This window comes from Calonectris borealis, chromosome 10 (genome assembly GCF_964195595.1).
Source record: "Calonectris borealis chromosome 10, bCalBor7.hap1.2, whole genome shotgun sequence".
In the NCBI taxonomy this organism is placed as follows: domain Eukaryota; kingdom Metazoa; phylum Chordata; class Aves; order Procellariiformes; family Procellariidae; genus Calonectris; species Calonectris borealis.
This window is the reverse complement of record NC_134321.1, coordinates 22,734,109-22,750,538: the sequence shown is the minus strand read 5'-3', so window position 1 is coordinate 22,750,538 and position 16,430 is coordinate 22,734,109. Positions and strand designations below refer to the sequence as shown.

Genomic DNA, 16,430 nt, shown 5'->3' with positions numbered 1-16,430 from the left:
ATTTTAATTCAGACAGGCATCTATGCAGTGAGCAATGAATCAAGACTGTGGCTGTGAAGCTTGAAGCAATGTATGTTTACAGCACTAAAAATAATAATTCATTACACAGATTAAGCCAAGCATTTCCCAGATAACTCTACCTATCCTCAGAGATGTTTCAAAAAGGATCATAGTAATAGCTGGGAGTGGGGAGAGAGAAGGTTGGTTGAGTGGTTTTGCAGCACTAGAAGTGACCAACATAAAAATACAGCTTTCTGAGATCTTTGTATTCCTATAAAACATATAGTCAAAATTGTTAGTATATGGTTAACTAAGTAGTGAATGACAGACTGTCAAAATAATTGCTTGGGGAACAAAAAATCTAAATAAAAAATGTTACATGCAGTTTTATAAGTAAACCATCATTCTAAGAAAAAAAAACAGACCTGCTAAAACTAAAAACAAGAAGGCTGTTTCATTTGCCTCACTAAAAAAAGAAAAATAACTGCAAAGAGTCAGAGGCCCTAGAGACTATCACTATATATAGGAAACTCCAAGTGTTGGGAATAAATGAAGGAAACCGTACTGTGGAGTTCACGGAGGTAACATGGAATTTATTGGTGGATTTGTTGGAAACCTCCCCACTGCAGACTGAAAAGGCATAGAGGATATCAGACCATATGTGGGCATTTACAGCAGTATTAAGAATTTTTCTGGAACCAATTTGAGAGAAGAAATGAGGCATACAATTATTGTGACTATCATACTTCCTGGCTGTAGACTTTTGACATAAAATGAGGGAAGAAGGAAGCTGATTCTTTAGAAAAAAAGATTCTTTTCCAGTTACACAAAGGAGCAACAAAACTTTGCCAGTAATACAATTGGTAAAATATATCTTCCTGAATGTGAGATATGCTTTTAGAGTAAACATGTAGGCTTCTTGTCAGGTAACTCGCTAGTCCTCCACAAGGAATGATCATTACGATAATAACAGTTCTTTGAACATGAAGCTAGGAAAAAACATGACACAGTCACAATACAGGTGGAATGAGAATGTTCAGGTACATGAAAGAGCAACAGTGATGTACATACAGATATAATATTAATTCATTTTATCTTATTTGAGCTTCACTTTGAAGAGGTAAATTTTTCCAGAGGAACTAATATCCTGATAAATATTCTTACATAGCTCTTGTGTCATTAGACTGTAATACCTCTAAATACATTTTCAGTAATGATCTGGGGGTTTTTTATAAAACTATTACAATATTTCTACCTAAAAAGGATTTCTATTCCAATTAATCTGTACTGAAAGTTATATTTGCATGAAGACTAAACACCTGTTCCTAATTTTGCAAAATACTGATCTCATTTGTTCATGTTTCACCAGAATTTTATTCCTGGCATGACAGATAGTATAAACGCATGCAAGGGAACAACAGCAGCATAAGGAACTACACTTTCAGACTTAAACTGAACAAATACTCTTCAAATATCCTTATACTTCAGCAATAAGGATGCTTACGAAATGCAGAGCACGTCCAAAGAGGTAATGCCCTGGAGTTCTACATTAAATCTCACACAACGTGGACACCCATCTTTGAGCAGAAAGGACCTGCTCATGGGACACGGAGTAGCAACAATTCACATTCTGAGTTACAGAGCAAGATTTCACCAGTGCTGTTTTTGGAGTAAAAACCCTACTTAGCTTCAACAACACCAACTCACTTTTGCACCAAGTAACTCCTCCCATAAGCCATTAACAAATAAAATTCCATTCCAAAGGTTGTTTTTTCCATTTCTGTTATCACAAACAGATACGTAAGATATAAACACACTAGCCCAACTGATTCTAGCAGTTATGAAGCTTCAGAGGGCCCCGTTTTATTTTATCATGCAATCACATGGCATTTACTTTCATATTAAAGATGACAATGCAGAAGGAAATAGCTCAATTAGCAAAGGCTATGATATGGTGAGCATGAACAGGGAGTTCTATTTCGCCTACAAACCAGGAACTCTTAAAAACAGAACAGGCAGCAAACCAAGAATTACGCAAGACATTGATTAAAAATCAAGATTCTCTCAAATCTTACAATACAGCACCTTTGTTAAGGAAGCATCCAGCCTGCAGCAGCTCAAAAGAATACAGGCTAGGGACCTAAAGCAAAGTGGCTGGATTTTCTAAACGTTGGGGAATGTTTTTTTTAAAGATGGTTTTGCACTTAAATGAAAACTATCTGAAATAAACTAAAGATTTTGCTTCCACGTGCAATTCAACATTCTTGCTGATTTTCTTCACCTCTACAAATGCGTGTTTTCTTTCTGCCACACAAAACCCATACCATTTGAACAGCAAGATTCATTTAGAGATGGACTCATCAAAGACAGTTCTCACTACATACAAAATACTCAGAAACATCCATGTAACGCTGAGTTCATAAATCTGTGCTGAAGGCATTAAGAGTCCTTTCATTGACTTCATTGTCTTCTGAGCAGAGTAACAATCTGACTAAATCTTGTTCAGGGGAAATTCTTAAACTTGCATAACAGCATAAAATGAGAAAGCACATAACAGAATACAGGATTGGGTTTTTATCTTGTGCTATCACCAATTAATTTTTTAGAAACAAAATGGGACCCTTGAAAAAGTAATTTAAGAGCTTATATTTTTTTAGATGACATTCTGGATGATGTATTTGAGGTACACCCTATTCATGATTCATTTCTATTTCAAGTGCAAATTCTTCCATTATGAGTAACACCCAAGAAAATACAGTTTTTTAAAAATGTTATAGTTTCTCAAGTCTTGAACCCTCTAACCTTTTCTACAATTTTAGAGAGTTACATGCTGATTGTTAGAAATTTACCACTGAAAACTGTTAAAACAAATGACTTATTAAACCAAAACAGTGAATAACTGTTCCTAAAACCAGAACAGAACAAATAAGGAACTATGCTACTACAGCAGTATAAACTCAGGATTACCTTAATTGCTTTCGAAAATTACCTCATGGTAATTTGACCCAATCCAAATTCATAGTTATAGAGTTGATTCATTGAGCTCACAAGCCAGCAAAGCCTGCTCTAACGACTGTTATTGTTGACATTACCTTCAACCTTTCAAAAAGAATGAGGTACCCTGAACAACACCACTCCTCACTTTTGCCACTTCCTAACACTTTCAGCTGAGCTACTAGCAGTAGAGTAACTCCTAGTTCCTCCTCCATCTAGTCTTCATGACTGAAGTCACGTGATACAAGTGAACAGAAGAAAAAACATGCACAAACAAGTAAGCTCAGTAAAGTTTGTTGTTTTATGTAATTTTTTCATAAACAGCTTCTTCACCCCAAATATACTGTAACAAGCTTGATGTATCAAAGGGGATCTTAATACTTTTGTTCCTCTCCTACAATCAGTAGGCATGGGTGCAAAAAGCAGTAGTTAACCACTTCTGAAACCCCCACCTAACTATAAAACAAAAAAACCCCATAGATACTGAAAAACAATTACATATCTTCAACTATATTTTTAACACATGAACATTTCCCAATGCAAGTGCAACATTCTTACCTCACTGTACATAAGTCATCTGTCCTTGATGGATGTGGCAAATCACAATTAGATGTTGCTAGTCCATTCAGATCAGTTTCTTCTGCTGAATTAAAACAGGTTTTACATTTGTTATTAAGTATTTCTATGTTTTGATAACTCCCATAAGACTAACAAAATGCATCTGTAAAGCTCTAGGAAAACGTGGCGAGAAGTCTTATGCAAGCTGTATTTGTAACTCAAAACCACGATCCACTTAATTTTTGTCTCTGTGTCAAGGATGAGTTTGAATAAGCCTAAAATATATAAAATAAAGTATTTTATGAGGGACTTTGAGCGATCATGCAGAAAACTAAAATATTATGAAGTCATACTTTATTTCCTAGAGAAATAAGTTCCATGGTAATTATCATGCTGTAATTTAAAACAAAACTAGGAATTAACAAGTAATCAAAATGAGGTGAGAATACCCAAATAATATTTTGTTAGCACTGAATGTCCTATCTGTACTTAAGTAGGTACTGATGTCAATAATATATCTTAATGCATGAAAGACTGTATACATAAGAAGTAATACATTACTTTTGCTTATTTATTTTAATAAACTGTTCCAATTGCTATCCTAGTGACTACTCACCAAAAAACCAGTAATGTTAACAGTGTCCAGATGTCTTACACAATGTGTAGAAATGTCCAGATTTTTAGTCAATGTTTTATGTATACCATAAGTATGGCATACTATACCTGTCTTCAAATGTCATTTAATTACAGAAAAACACTCTACAGTCACAGATTTCAGTGCTAATTACTCAACGCTTAGTCTCACAATGCATCAGCTTCAATTACAGTGAGATGTAGGTCTTAATTACAGTGACATTAGAGCAAATCAACACGGTATGAATAGCAGGGGAATCTGCACTTGAATAGCTGAATATGTCCCACACAATAAAGAACAAAATTTGCCATTATCTGGGAAGTAAGCAAAGATGAAGCAGTGCAAGATCAGGTTTTTTACCTGGCTATAAGCAGGATACTGAGAAACTGTAACAACTTACCTATTTTACAGAGCACAAGTACTGGTACACCCAATAGTGCACATAGTTTTTCAAAGTCAATGAAAAGAAACATAGAGAGATCTTCAGGACATTTCTTTCTTCCTTAACACAGAATGTTAGCATGTGGGCAAAGCGCTGGCATTTTTGCATTCATCTGAACTGGAAGCTGTGTTCCTGTCCTTTATGTCCTCGAACACGCTTTCCACCTTTGCAGGCTTCAATGTTTGGTCCACCAACCCTGTCGGGGCCCATCACTAGATGGCACTACCACCAAAATACAGATGCATTCTTCCAGCCTAATTACACCAGGAATTCATCTACGCCTACTGCGATGGCGCATGTCATTAATCATTAGAGAAAACGGAAAAAAAATTTAAAAGATAACCAACCGAAGCTGGTGACACAGTGTTCCCCAATACAATGTGAGCAGCCCTGCATCAGATGCTAATATAGGAGGAAATCACATTATCTGCTGAATCCCCAGTACCTTACTGCAGTAACAAGGTTTCCTTTGGGATAATTCTATCTAAATATTTGGCAAGTCCGTTTTTGTTTGTAGATCTAACAAAATCACAGACATAACACAGAGTGAAGACCTAGCTGTTAGTTTTGTTTTCACCATAAAAATCTAAAATTAAGGACAAAATAAAGAAAAGCAAACAAGCAAACATTTTGTTTGCATTTTCACAAGATTACTGAAGTCAAAATATAGAGTTTCATAATAATTGCTTTCCAGTACGTTTTGGACATTTTTTGTTCATAAAAATATTCTACGAAAACAACTATCAAATTGCAAGGCCAACTGCCTAAAAGCAGAAATTTTCAAAATAAAAGGTCTATGCTGCTTGAATTCATCCCTTTGGCACATACATGTATCCGAGACCTCAGATGATGATTAAACACATTTTGCCATGGTCCTCGGCCCCAGGCAGCACACTATTGTTCATTGTGTTGCTCAGTGAAAAAATATTTCAAAAGTTAGCTTTGTTCTTACTGCACAATGCAGGTCTTGGGTCATTTCTTACGAAGTATACAAGCAGTAACCCTGGTGTAGCAAAAGAATTACGGAAGCCCTGAGAGTTCTGTAACATTCATTGCTAAAGTATCTTTGTGCTTTCTCAACTTTAACACTTTCCGTAACATGTCAATTATTATCTCTATTGTGGAGACTGAAAATTGAAGTACAAAAAAAAATGAGGCAAAAGGTTTCCACTAACCTTGGTGGCCCAGCTGGAAAGCCAAGGACCTAATTTTTTAAGAATTCTCAGCATTATATATTTATTTTAATTTTCATTAAGTTTTCGTTCATTTGCTATTGACTTCAGTCACTGCGGCGAGCTCCCAACCCCCACGACCTCCAGCCAGGCCCTGCAACGCGGCACCACGCGCTTTTTGAGCTCACAGCGGAGCACCCTGCACGGCTGCCCCGTCCAACAGTGCCCAGGTGCAGAGAAATCCCAGCTTTCCAGAGAACAGGCTTGAACGGGGCTCCAAAAGGGACAAGGAAAGCTAGCAGCAGGGTTCAAGAAGACGCGGCTACGAACACGCTGCCGCTAGATGGAGAACCTGACGCGAGGCCAGATTTTGTTATTTGCGGCAGTATTGCAGCAGGTCTTAACGGGCAGAAGGCCAGGCCAGATTAGAAAACTGCATACAATCGGGATCCCACCAATCTCAGGAATAAACTTTCATACTTCCCCATGAACTAGTAATTCAAAGGAAATGTGACATTCTGCTACTGGATTCCAGATATTTGCCAACAGCAGAGAAACAGCAAGAATCTGGGAACTTACATTCTAGTCATGGCTCTAGATGTTAATGCAATCACTTACAAACACGAAGCAGCAGAAAACCCCGATGCTTTTTTCTAGCGTCCCTTAAAAACTTTCAGTGAGCCAGCTAAATCTCTTTTTTGTCCAATTCTATTCCGAAGCTATTAAAAGCTTGTTCTAACTATAATACCCTCAGTCTTCTGCAACACCTCAGTAGATTCCTCAGTCCTGCTCCTGCTTGCCCATTACTCAAAGTGCCATTGCACCACCCTCCCTTTTCACCCATAAGCCAGTTCCAGTTTTCATATTGTTATACCTTCAACAGGAAAGGCTGAAGACTCCTCCTGTGCCTTGGATTCCTTTGTTGCTTTGATTTTTGTACAGCTCGGTGCTGGTTGACTCTCTTCAAAGAATTTTCTTTGCAATAGTACTGCATATTTTACCCCATCTATCAGGAAAATAAAATAAAATAAATAAAATAAATAAAATAAATAAATAAAATAAATAAAATAAATAAAATAAATAAAATAAAATAAATTCCCTGGTTTAGACTTCATTGCTTAGTCTGGTTGGGCCACTGAAATTTGGAGCAATGATTTTCCCATGGCACTTCTTCCCCTTTTCCTACTATCTATAAGAAGCCACTCTTAGACTTCAATTCTGTTAGTCTGGAGATGAAAATCACCAGAGTTACTGAGATTTACCTCAAAGCCCACAGAATAATCTAGCATAAAATGTCCTCCCCGTGTACTGTACAACAACACATATTCAGAAGAAAATATTGGGGCAGCTGAGGCTTGTGGGAACTCCCAGAAGACTGAGCCTGCAGAGGAGGCAAACAGTCCTGGTAGTGAGCTGAGGGGTGTTCTCCACCCAGACTCCTCTGAAAGCGTGCAGCTGCAGGAGGGAAAGCTTTTAATCCTTTGTCTTGCCTTCCTCCTGTTGCTGAAATGTAAGGCTGCTCTTGAGAAAATACTGAACTACAAACAAGTTTCCATTCCTCAACACAGCTACTCAGGTGCTCAACCTATCTTAAAGAGCAAAACTAAATGCTGTCAGAAATTTCCACCAACTGCAAAGCCTATTTGCTGATAAATCCCACCATATCTGCCAAACATTTGATTTATTAGTATCAGTTCAATCAAAAGAAACCCAACTCTGTATTAACTAGCACTTGAAATCTTGTAACCTCACCAAATCTCTATCCACTGATATACATGGGAAAGAGAGAACAATTACAGTATTTTACTAACAAATTATGCATATTTTAATAGTACAATCAATTATAACAGTAGTTTCAGGCCATCAGAACAAAGGATACCCCATTTCCTATAGGTTTCATCTCATGCTTCGTTCTCTCGTATTTACTAAGGACCGAGATCTCATTTCATACATGTCTGTATGTAGAGCCCTAACAAGGTCTCTCTCCTCTAATTAAATTAACTCAATTAGTAAAAGCTAACTACAAATTATAAAATAACTGTCTTTGAAACCACTGACCTTCAAAAGCTAGTGTGGCCAAAATTTAGGCATAGATTCAAGTTATGGGGTTGTGGGAGACAACAAGGGGGAGAAGATGAAATGGAAAGATGCACAGCGTAACAATGTGGCTGTGCAAGTTTTGCTTCTTCTCAGGACAACAAAAAGAAAAATCCAACTTTGAAAAATGAATACATTCATTACTAACATTACTACCCAACGACCTCAAATAACTCGCTAGTTTTCAAAGGTTCAGATTATAGGCCTAATTATATTTTCCTGCCATCAAAATTTTCAGAAACTGGCTCATGCGTTCATTAAAACAAGTAGGAATTACTTTAGTGGGAATGACGTATGAATGTCAAATAATCTCAACAATAGCTTATCAATAGGTGCAGTCGCAATTTCAAGGTATGTTTTATAATGTGCCTGTTTGCATTAGACTTACCAACAGACTCTGCATCCCCTTCTAGTGAAGAAATAAGGTTTAGTTTACTAAGCTTCGCTTTTGAGGAAACTTTGTTCTTGGTATCCCAGATTTTTAAAAGTATCTTGTGATCTCTTAGTTTTATGAGATATTCATTAGTGACAACAATATCAACACTATGGTCCCATGATATCCACATCTTGCCATTTTCAAACCATGGTTTAATAGCCTATTAAAACAAAATATTGAAATCTTTACAGGAGCTGACCAATACCGAAGAACTTGTATTCACATGCTGACCGCTATCACCACTGCTCTCAGACTGTATTTCTCCAGCTTGTGCTGGTTCTTACGTGACCCTCCCTTTGCTGTATCAGAGCAACATATTTTGTTGGATTCAGACAAAGTAGTCTTATCAAGTCAAGGTCTAATATGAAGACCTGAGGTAAGAAACAGCAATTAAGCTGTTGCTCAGCATGAGATCATGGACTTATGATACAGGTTGCTTTAAAACTAACAGTCTCACTCTGAAAAAAAAAAACCCCAACTATTTTAGCATTGACTTTTTAGAAATAATTTCTTAACAAACCAAGGTGTATTCAAAACAATATATCTGCTTTTTAGGTTCCTGGATTTGAATGCGCAGGATTCAATTAGACGTGTCTAAACAAAACAAAATTTGCAAAATTCTTCAAGTACCTTAAAAATCTTTTTCTTCTCAACAAAGATCAGAGGCATAAATTTCATTTTTTTCCTCATTGTTAATAAAATGGATAGTTGCCTTCAAATTATTATATTATTATCTCGGTACTTGAAAGATAAAAGCTATAATCCCAAGTAAACTGATAATCTAGAGGAAAATAAAAGTAAAATACTCTGAAATCCACAGATTTCAGACTGTAACTTAAGAAGTTACTGCTGATCTGGACTAGCAGAGTCAAGTTCTATCCTTGATATTTGTTCTATATCTGTGTGCGCAGATAAGACCTAAGCAGCTGTTAAACAACATGCAACTACATCACTCCATATCTGAAAACCTCCTCTCACCTTCTATACATGACATTTTGGATTACTTAGTTATATCGTATCTTTTACCTTGGAATCAGATTCTGTAAACAGCTTTGCAACCACCTCAAACAACACCAAATCCAGTTTTCTAGGTACGAGGTCATCTGGTAGAAGGAAGTACTCAATATGATAGCAACGTTGCATTCTTGGAATAGCTCCCAATTCATCAACTTGAATTCTCTTTCCTCGCGTATCAGGAGGATTGGATTTCTTCAGCTTTTGTTCTAGAGAGGATATCAGAATTATTTGGAAGCGTTAAATGTTATCAAAGATGATACTTTCAGGGGGAATTAATGCTCTCTGCAATGACCAAATGGTAATAGGCGTTCCAGTGTGACAACAGAAAAATGATTGACTGAACACAGATGACTGCTGAACGTGAAACTCTTATCCCAGTGCCCCACCCTGCAATTCCTACCCAGGTTTAACTACCGTAATGGTCCCTGAAGCTCCTGGAACTCCTCCCTTCATCCTCTCTTCCTGCAGCATGACGTCCAGTGATTGCAATTCCCAAGGCACATATGTCCCGTTACCCAGAGAACTTCCACACAGCAGAGTTCCAGACTGCTCAGAGGAAGGCTGAGTGTACCTGCTCCTGCTACACCCAAACACCCCTATGCCACAGGAGAATCATACCTCACCTGTTGAACAGCTGCTACCTTCTCCTAAAATTACAATACCACCTTTAAACTACCCAAAATCATAATTAGCCACGTTGAGTATATATGCAAAAAGACACCTTTATTTTCATTATGAGGCAGGGACTGTTTAATAAGCACCAGCTAAGATCAGCAACTTGAATAATTGTGACTACTGAGGAGTCAGCAGTCAGGAAAGGTTTTCAGTCACTAGTGACAACCATCCAACGATAAAAGGCTCCCATGTCCCACAGCCATTTTCTTGAGCAATCTACCCAGGAAAATTCAAATCGACTAACATCTTCTCTAACATCTCCTTAAACCATTCAGGACTCTGCGACACGAATTTACGAAGTAATAAAAGAAGGGTTCTCAGGAAAACCTGTGTCAGGTACTTACCTGTAGGCAGAGCAGGGACAGCTAGCGAGACGGTGAATGTGCAGGTCACAGTGTGGGAGCCATCCGGTTCCACCCAACTTTCTTCAGACGGGAGGAGCCTGCTGCTTTCACCCTCTGGGGTCGGATGTCCACCACCCCCAAGCACCTCTAGGTTTTCCATTTCAAAAGTGCTTTCAGAGCAGATTGTGTTCAGGTCTGTTACCTCTTCTTTATCACCTTCCTCCACCTCCTCTTCTTCCAGTGCCTTTGAATTCTTATGCTTTGCCATCTTGATGTGCAGTCAGCCGACGGACCCAAAGGCTACAGAACAAGAGAAACAGCTTTATTTTAGTGCTGAAATAAAAACCCCTACTAGAACCAAAGCAGGAGCAAGGAAGGATAGCGTGAGGAGGTCCAAAAATTCCCATTTCAAAAATGCTTTCAAAGCGTGTAACACATATGCCCACGGGATTCATTTTTGGACACGGGGACAATCCACACGGAAGTCTCCAGGCGACAAGCCAGGGTAACAGTGCGTCAATGCGTTCAGCAAACAGCAGCGCAATGCTCAAAAAAAGCGAGAAGGGGGGATGTCATCCGAGGCTATAAACCCCCGGTTCCTTGCCTGACTGCAGGGGAACGCCGGGTTTTGAAAGGCTTTGGGTTTATCTTCAGGAAGCGGGGGCAGCCCCTGCAGCCCGGCGCTGACGCCGCGGGTGACACAGCCGGCGGGCCAGCACCTGCGGCCTGCTCGGGCCCCGCGCCTGCGACAACGGCCGCCCGGCGCACCGCCCAGGGCACCCAGCTCGCCCGCGGCCGCCAGCCCCGCGGAGGGCCGGGGCTCGGCTACCGGAAACCGGCCCGCCCTAACGCCCCGCCCCGTCGCCAGGAGCCGCCTCACCTGCGCCGCGGGCAGCGGCCGCCCGGAGACGCCCCGCGGGGCGCAGCCCGGCCCGGCCCCCGCCGCCTCAGCCCGCCTCACCGCGCCGCGGCCCAGCCCGGCCCCCGCCGCCTCAGCCCGCCTCACGGCGCCGCGACGGCGGCGGCTCCCTGCCGCGGGGCGGGCAGCCCGCCCGCGCACCTGTGCCGCCCGGCGCTCGGGCCGCCAGAGCGGGCCGCAGCTCCTGGCAGCGGGCTTCTCGCACCGCGGAGCTGCCGTGTTGGCAAAGCTGCGCGAAAGCTGACGAAGGCGGAGCGCACAGGGACGTTCCAAAAGCTGGTGCGCGGCTGCTAACCCCAGCGGCATCCACTCGGGTGCTAGAAACGGGAGGGAAAACATCTCGCCAGAGCAGCGGCACCCCCCAGCGCTGGCGCTTCAAACAGCGTAGGCCTTCCTTGCCGGCATGCTTACACCTTGCTTTCATCTTAAAATGTTTCTCTCCATTTCTGTCATTTCTGAAGGGACTGTGTATCGTCACAAATAGGGGGAGCTGCCCCTTCGAACTAAACCTAGGGAGAAGTCACTTCCTCCACGTCTTGCGCACCCTGCCCAGCTCCGTGCCACTTACATCTGTGCACCTGCCCGGCTCCGTGCCACCTACGTCTGTGCACCCTGGCCGGCTCCGTGCCACCTACGTCTGTGCACCCTGCCCGGCTCCGTGCCACCTACGTCTGTGCACCTGCCCGGCTCCGTGCCACCTACATCTGGGCACCTGTCCGGCTCCGTGCCACCTACGTCTGTGCACCCTGCCCGGCTCCATGCCACCTACGTCTGTGCACCCTGCCCGGCTCCGTGCCACCTACGTCTGTGCACCTGCCCGGCTCCGTGCCACCTACATCTGTGCACCTGCCCGGCTCCGTGCCACCTACGTCTGTGCACCCTGCCCGGCTCCGTGCCACCTACATCTGTGCACCTGCCCGGCTCCGTGCCACCTACGTCTGTGCACCTGCCCAGCTCCATGCCACCTACGTCTGTGCGCCCTGCCCGGTTCCATGCCACCTACATCTGTGCACCTGCCCGGCTCCGTGCCACCTACGTCTGTGCACCTGCCCGGCTCCGTGCCACCTACATCTGTGCACCTGCCCGGCTCCGTGCCACCTACGTCTGACGCAGCACGGAGCAGGGCACGAGGCTGCCGCGCCACCCGCAACGGGCAACAACAGCCACCTTGCCTCACAGCTTCACCGCCGAGCAGCGGGGATGACAGACAACCTCTTGGACCAGCACAGAGCGCTGCATGACGGTCTGTTTGGAGCCTAAGCAGCACCCGTCCAAATTACATCTGTACTTTTATGAATCTGAAAATTTAGCAAGCACTTACCACATAAACCTAGAACTAAAACCCCCCAAAATGCAATCACATTCCCCTTCAAACATTTGCAATTTTTCTTCCCACTGGATAAATTTGTCTTTGTTGTCTTGAACATGGATGATATTTATGGTAGAGTGGGCAAAGGAATGAGACAAGGATTGTCTACAATCGGTAATATGCAATTAATTATGCATGCAGCTAACCAATCAAGGAAATGTCTAAGCATGTTCACTCTTCACTAATTTGAAGAGCACAACCATCCAAATGACTCAGCAGAAATAAAAATAAACCAGACAGAAACAAATAGAAATATGTTTTCCGGAAACAGTGACACAGGATTATCTACATACCAAACCACCGAGCAGTAAACCGTAGTGTGAATTCAGGCACATTAGTTACTCTTCACCGACTCCCTTTTCAGAGACTCAGATTGCCTAAACTATAACTAACATTCCATATATGCACAACTTAGGTATCAACTTCCCTCTTCCTTAGGCAGCAGCAAAATCATTACAGGATTAGTTCAACAATTATAAACCAAATAATAAATATTTTGCCTTCTTGCACAAACCACACATCATATGAACAGCTCAGTATTTAAGCCCACTTTAGTCCATTTAGTTTGACAATATTTCACACAAGGGGGGTGAAAAAGGGTGGGGGGATTCCTTTCACAGATTTCGATTCTCTTTGTTTTCCCACATGACTATGTCTCACAACCCATCATTAGGAACTCAAGCTGACATCTCAATTGTCTGAGAAAAGGCAGCTGAGTGGAAATTAAAATGCCAAGGGACTAAAACATGATTGTCGCGAAACACTCTCCTGATGGATAAAAACGTCAACATTTCAAGGAGTATTCTATGAAAGAAAAAACACACAGATTCCTGTATCTGCCACTGCCTTCATGCATGGGGTTTGGTCAATCTCTTTCAGACAAACCCAATGACAGCACCTGAATTTTTCATACGAAACTGAAAATCACATAAAGCCCAGAAGGATCCAAATCTTAAAAGGATTCAACAGTTTGGTGCTCCTTTCAGACCTACACTAGATCACGACCCAAATCCTAGATGCCAGTCTTGCACTTCAGCCCTCAGCTCAAAAGTGCTGTAGATATATCTGCTGGCAACCTACCAGACTGGGCTACATCCAAACTGCAACACTTCCTTTTCAAACACAGCTGTGAGGAAATAAAAGGCTGTGGACAGTGTGTCACACCTTCCTCAGGACCACCAGTTCACAGACGCACGCTTACCCTGCAGGCAGGGGACCCATGTCTACTCCTTCCCTTCCCCGAGGCCTTGCTGCACCTGCATGTGCCGTCCACCAAGAGTGAGACCTAGCTAACCATCAGGGCTGTACGTTAGGCAGAGCACGGGGCCGTCTTCCGCTGCTTCTGCTGAAGCTGTACCACTGTGAAAGGAGTTCAAGGTTTCCTGAGCTCAATAGGAAAAGATCTACCGGGGTTTATTGAGAGTGCGTGAAGAATCTCAGCAAGCGGTGAACAGGACACTCACTCCCCACTTGCTGGCAGAGCCCAAATCATCAGACCAGAAACTCAGTCACAATTCCCCTCAGGCAAAGGCTCGGGGCTGTGAATCCTCAGCAAAGTGCATAAAATCTCAGAATAACAAGGAACAGGGGACTCCCACATCCTTTGTATCGTCTAACTCTGCCCAGCGCTCTGTCCAGCATGCCACTTTGGGGGACTGTACGCTAAGATGTCCAACTTACCCATACGGAAACTGATTCTGATTTTCCAGGGATTCCAGGTTCTAGATGACATGGGAATGGCCAGATGGACACAAAACGGGTCTCAACACCAAGGCTGAAGCTTCCATCGCCCTCCTTGCACCTGCTACTTACAGTCACTGTACCTCCGTTCCGTTACCTGGACACACAGACTTAGTAATCTCTGGTATGTAGGAATATCCAGGAGAAAAGGGGCTCTAAAAAGGCTAAATCTAAATAATACATGTTTATCCTGAGAAACTACAGTCTAATTTACAGCAGAAATTAAGACAGCATCAGTGTTTAAAAAATATACTTTTCTGGAGTAATTTAGATACACGCTTTTAACAGGACTCGAAATGTTGTAGCAGAGGCTCAGATCATGTCTGCTTCCTACAGCCTAGACGGGAATTGCTGGCAAACTGATCAGCTAGAGAAACAGAAAACCAGGAGTAATATTGACTGAAGCGCTACAAGCCAAATTCTGGTCTCACTCACACTATTGTGAATTTCCAATTTTCCCCCTCCATTTACTCCAAAATTTGTTAATAAAAAAGAAACATTTACCCCATGAGCACCACTAAATAAAAGTTGAAAGCAGTAGATTTCTCTTTTCTAATTACTGTAGAAGACCCTTAAAACTGTTCCAGATGCTAAATAGCTAAGAAATGTCAAATACAACACCTGGTTATTCAGAGCGCTGCAGCTGTTTCCTCTGCAGACTACATAACACATCATTTCTTCCCTTTAAATAGTTCATACCAAGAGAAAGACCACAATGTAATTAGTAATATCACTCAGGATAAAAACCAAATTGTAGTTACGTAAGGTCTTTTGTTAACCCCAGTGGTTTCCCATTAGCTTCACAGCAAGAGAGGCTCCAGACACCAGTTCTTGTCCATTTTTAATGTAGACATTTCCCTTATGCTCAGAAGCTTACTAAGGTTCCCTATATTAGTTACTGAAACTCTTTCCTGAATCCACCCAATATGCTCTCCATATCGCTAAACATATAGAACATCTTTACAGCCTTTTGCACAGTTTATCAGAATTACCTACACACTCACTGGATGCGTACATCTAAAATCTTGTCTATGTAGGTATTAAATGAAAATGTGCTGCAGGCAGGAGCAGAACTACCTGACAGATAGGGACGTTCAATTACATTTTTCCTTCTTTGTCTTACTGTACACACAGAGCTGTCCCAATACTCTGGACCTAACAAACAAAAAGACAACGCCCAATATTTTTGGAGTTGCAAGTAACCTCAAGAACATGCCAAGAACAACACTGCACCACAAATATTGAAATTTTCAACTCATCTCTGAATATCCTTATGAATGCAACTGCTTCAGAAACAACAATTTTGAAAGTATCAACAACATCACAGTATGACTTCGTTGGAAAGGGTTTGGAAAACAAATTTTAGGTACTCAGCACTACATTTTCACTTTTCTCCTTGGTAGTAGAAAGTCTGGAAGGAATAATATATTTTTTTGTACTGTAATGAAGTCATCTTTCGGCAAGATGAGCATTTTCCACAGCCCTGCAGTTCTGGCTGGCTCTGTGTGCTGAACGACAATGCGCCACACAAATGAGACCAGACTACTGATATCCCGGAACGCCAGACATAAACGCAAACGGTGCTGATCCTCAGTCCCGCAACACATCTGAACTGTGAAATAAAACTATAGCGAACTTAAGCTCAAACCATTTTTTTCCATAAACCTAGTTTACATGTCTTAACTAATTGCACTGCTACCTAATACAAGTTAAATCAGTATTCCATCAATGATGTTGGCAAACAAGCTTAAGCCTGATCGTGGCACCTTTTAACCTCTTAAAATAAAAATAACCAGGTAAGTAATTTCAAAAGCGGTATTTTAATGTACTTCTAATTTCCAGCTCTTACCACCACACTGTCGAAATAGCCATTCCATTCAGATCCTGCTGTCCCATCAGCTCTTTCTACAGTTGGGACTCTTTCAAGATACTTTCATGCTGGAGTGCACGACCAGAACTGGGAACAACTTAGTAAAGAAAAAGTCCTTGAATGCTTAATAAAATGTTGCCATCTCTCTGAGCAGGTTTAGAGA

The 16,430-nt window shown here is 41.8% G+C and overlaps 1 protein-coding gene across 1 annotated transcript in view; it reads right to left on the bottom strand.

The window, feature by feature from the left end:
• The window catches only part of CFAP92 (cilia and flagella associated protein 92 (putative)), a 36,780-nt gene extending 25,123 nt beyond the window's left edge, over positions 1-11,657 (bottom strand). The window contains exons 1-6 of the mRNA XM_075159408.1: positions 11,430-11,657; positions 10,370-10,669; positions 9,360-9,556; positions 8,286-8,493; positions 6,675-6,806; positions 3,553-3,637 (exon numbers count right to left, since the gene is read on the bottom strand). Of these exons, the coding sequence (XP_075015509.1) occupies positions 3,553-3,637; positions 6,675-6,806; positions 8,286-8,493; positions 9,360-9,556; positions 10,370-10,637 (890 nt within the window). The 5' untranslated portion in view covers positions 10,638-10,669; positions 11,430-11,657. The remainder of the gene's footprint in view (positions 1-3,552; positions 3,638-6,674; positions 6,807-8,285; positions 8,494-9,359; positions 9,557-10,369; positions 10,670-11,429) is intronic.
• Between the last annotated feature and the right edge of the window lie 4,773 nt (positions 11,658-16,430).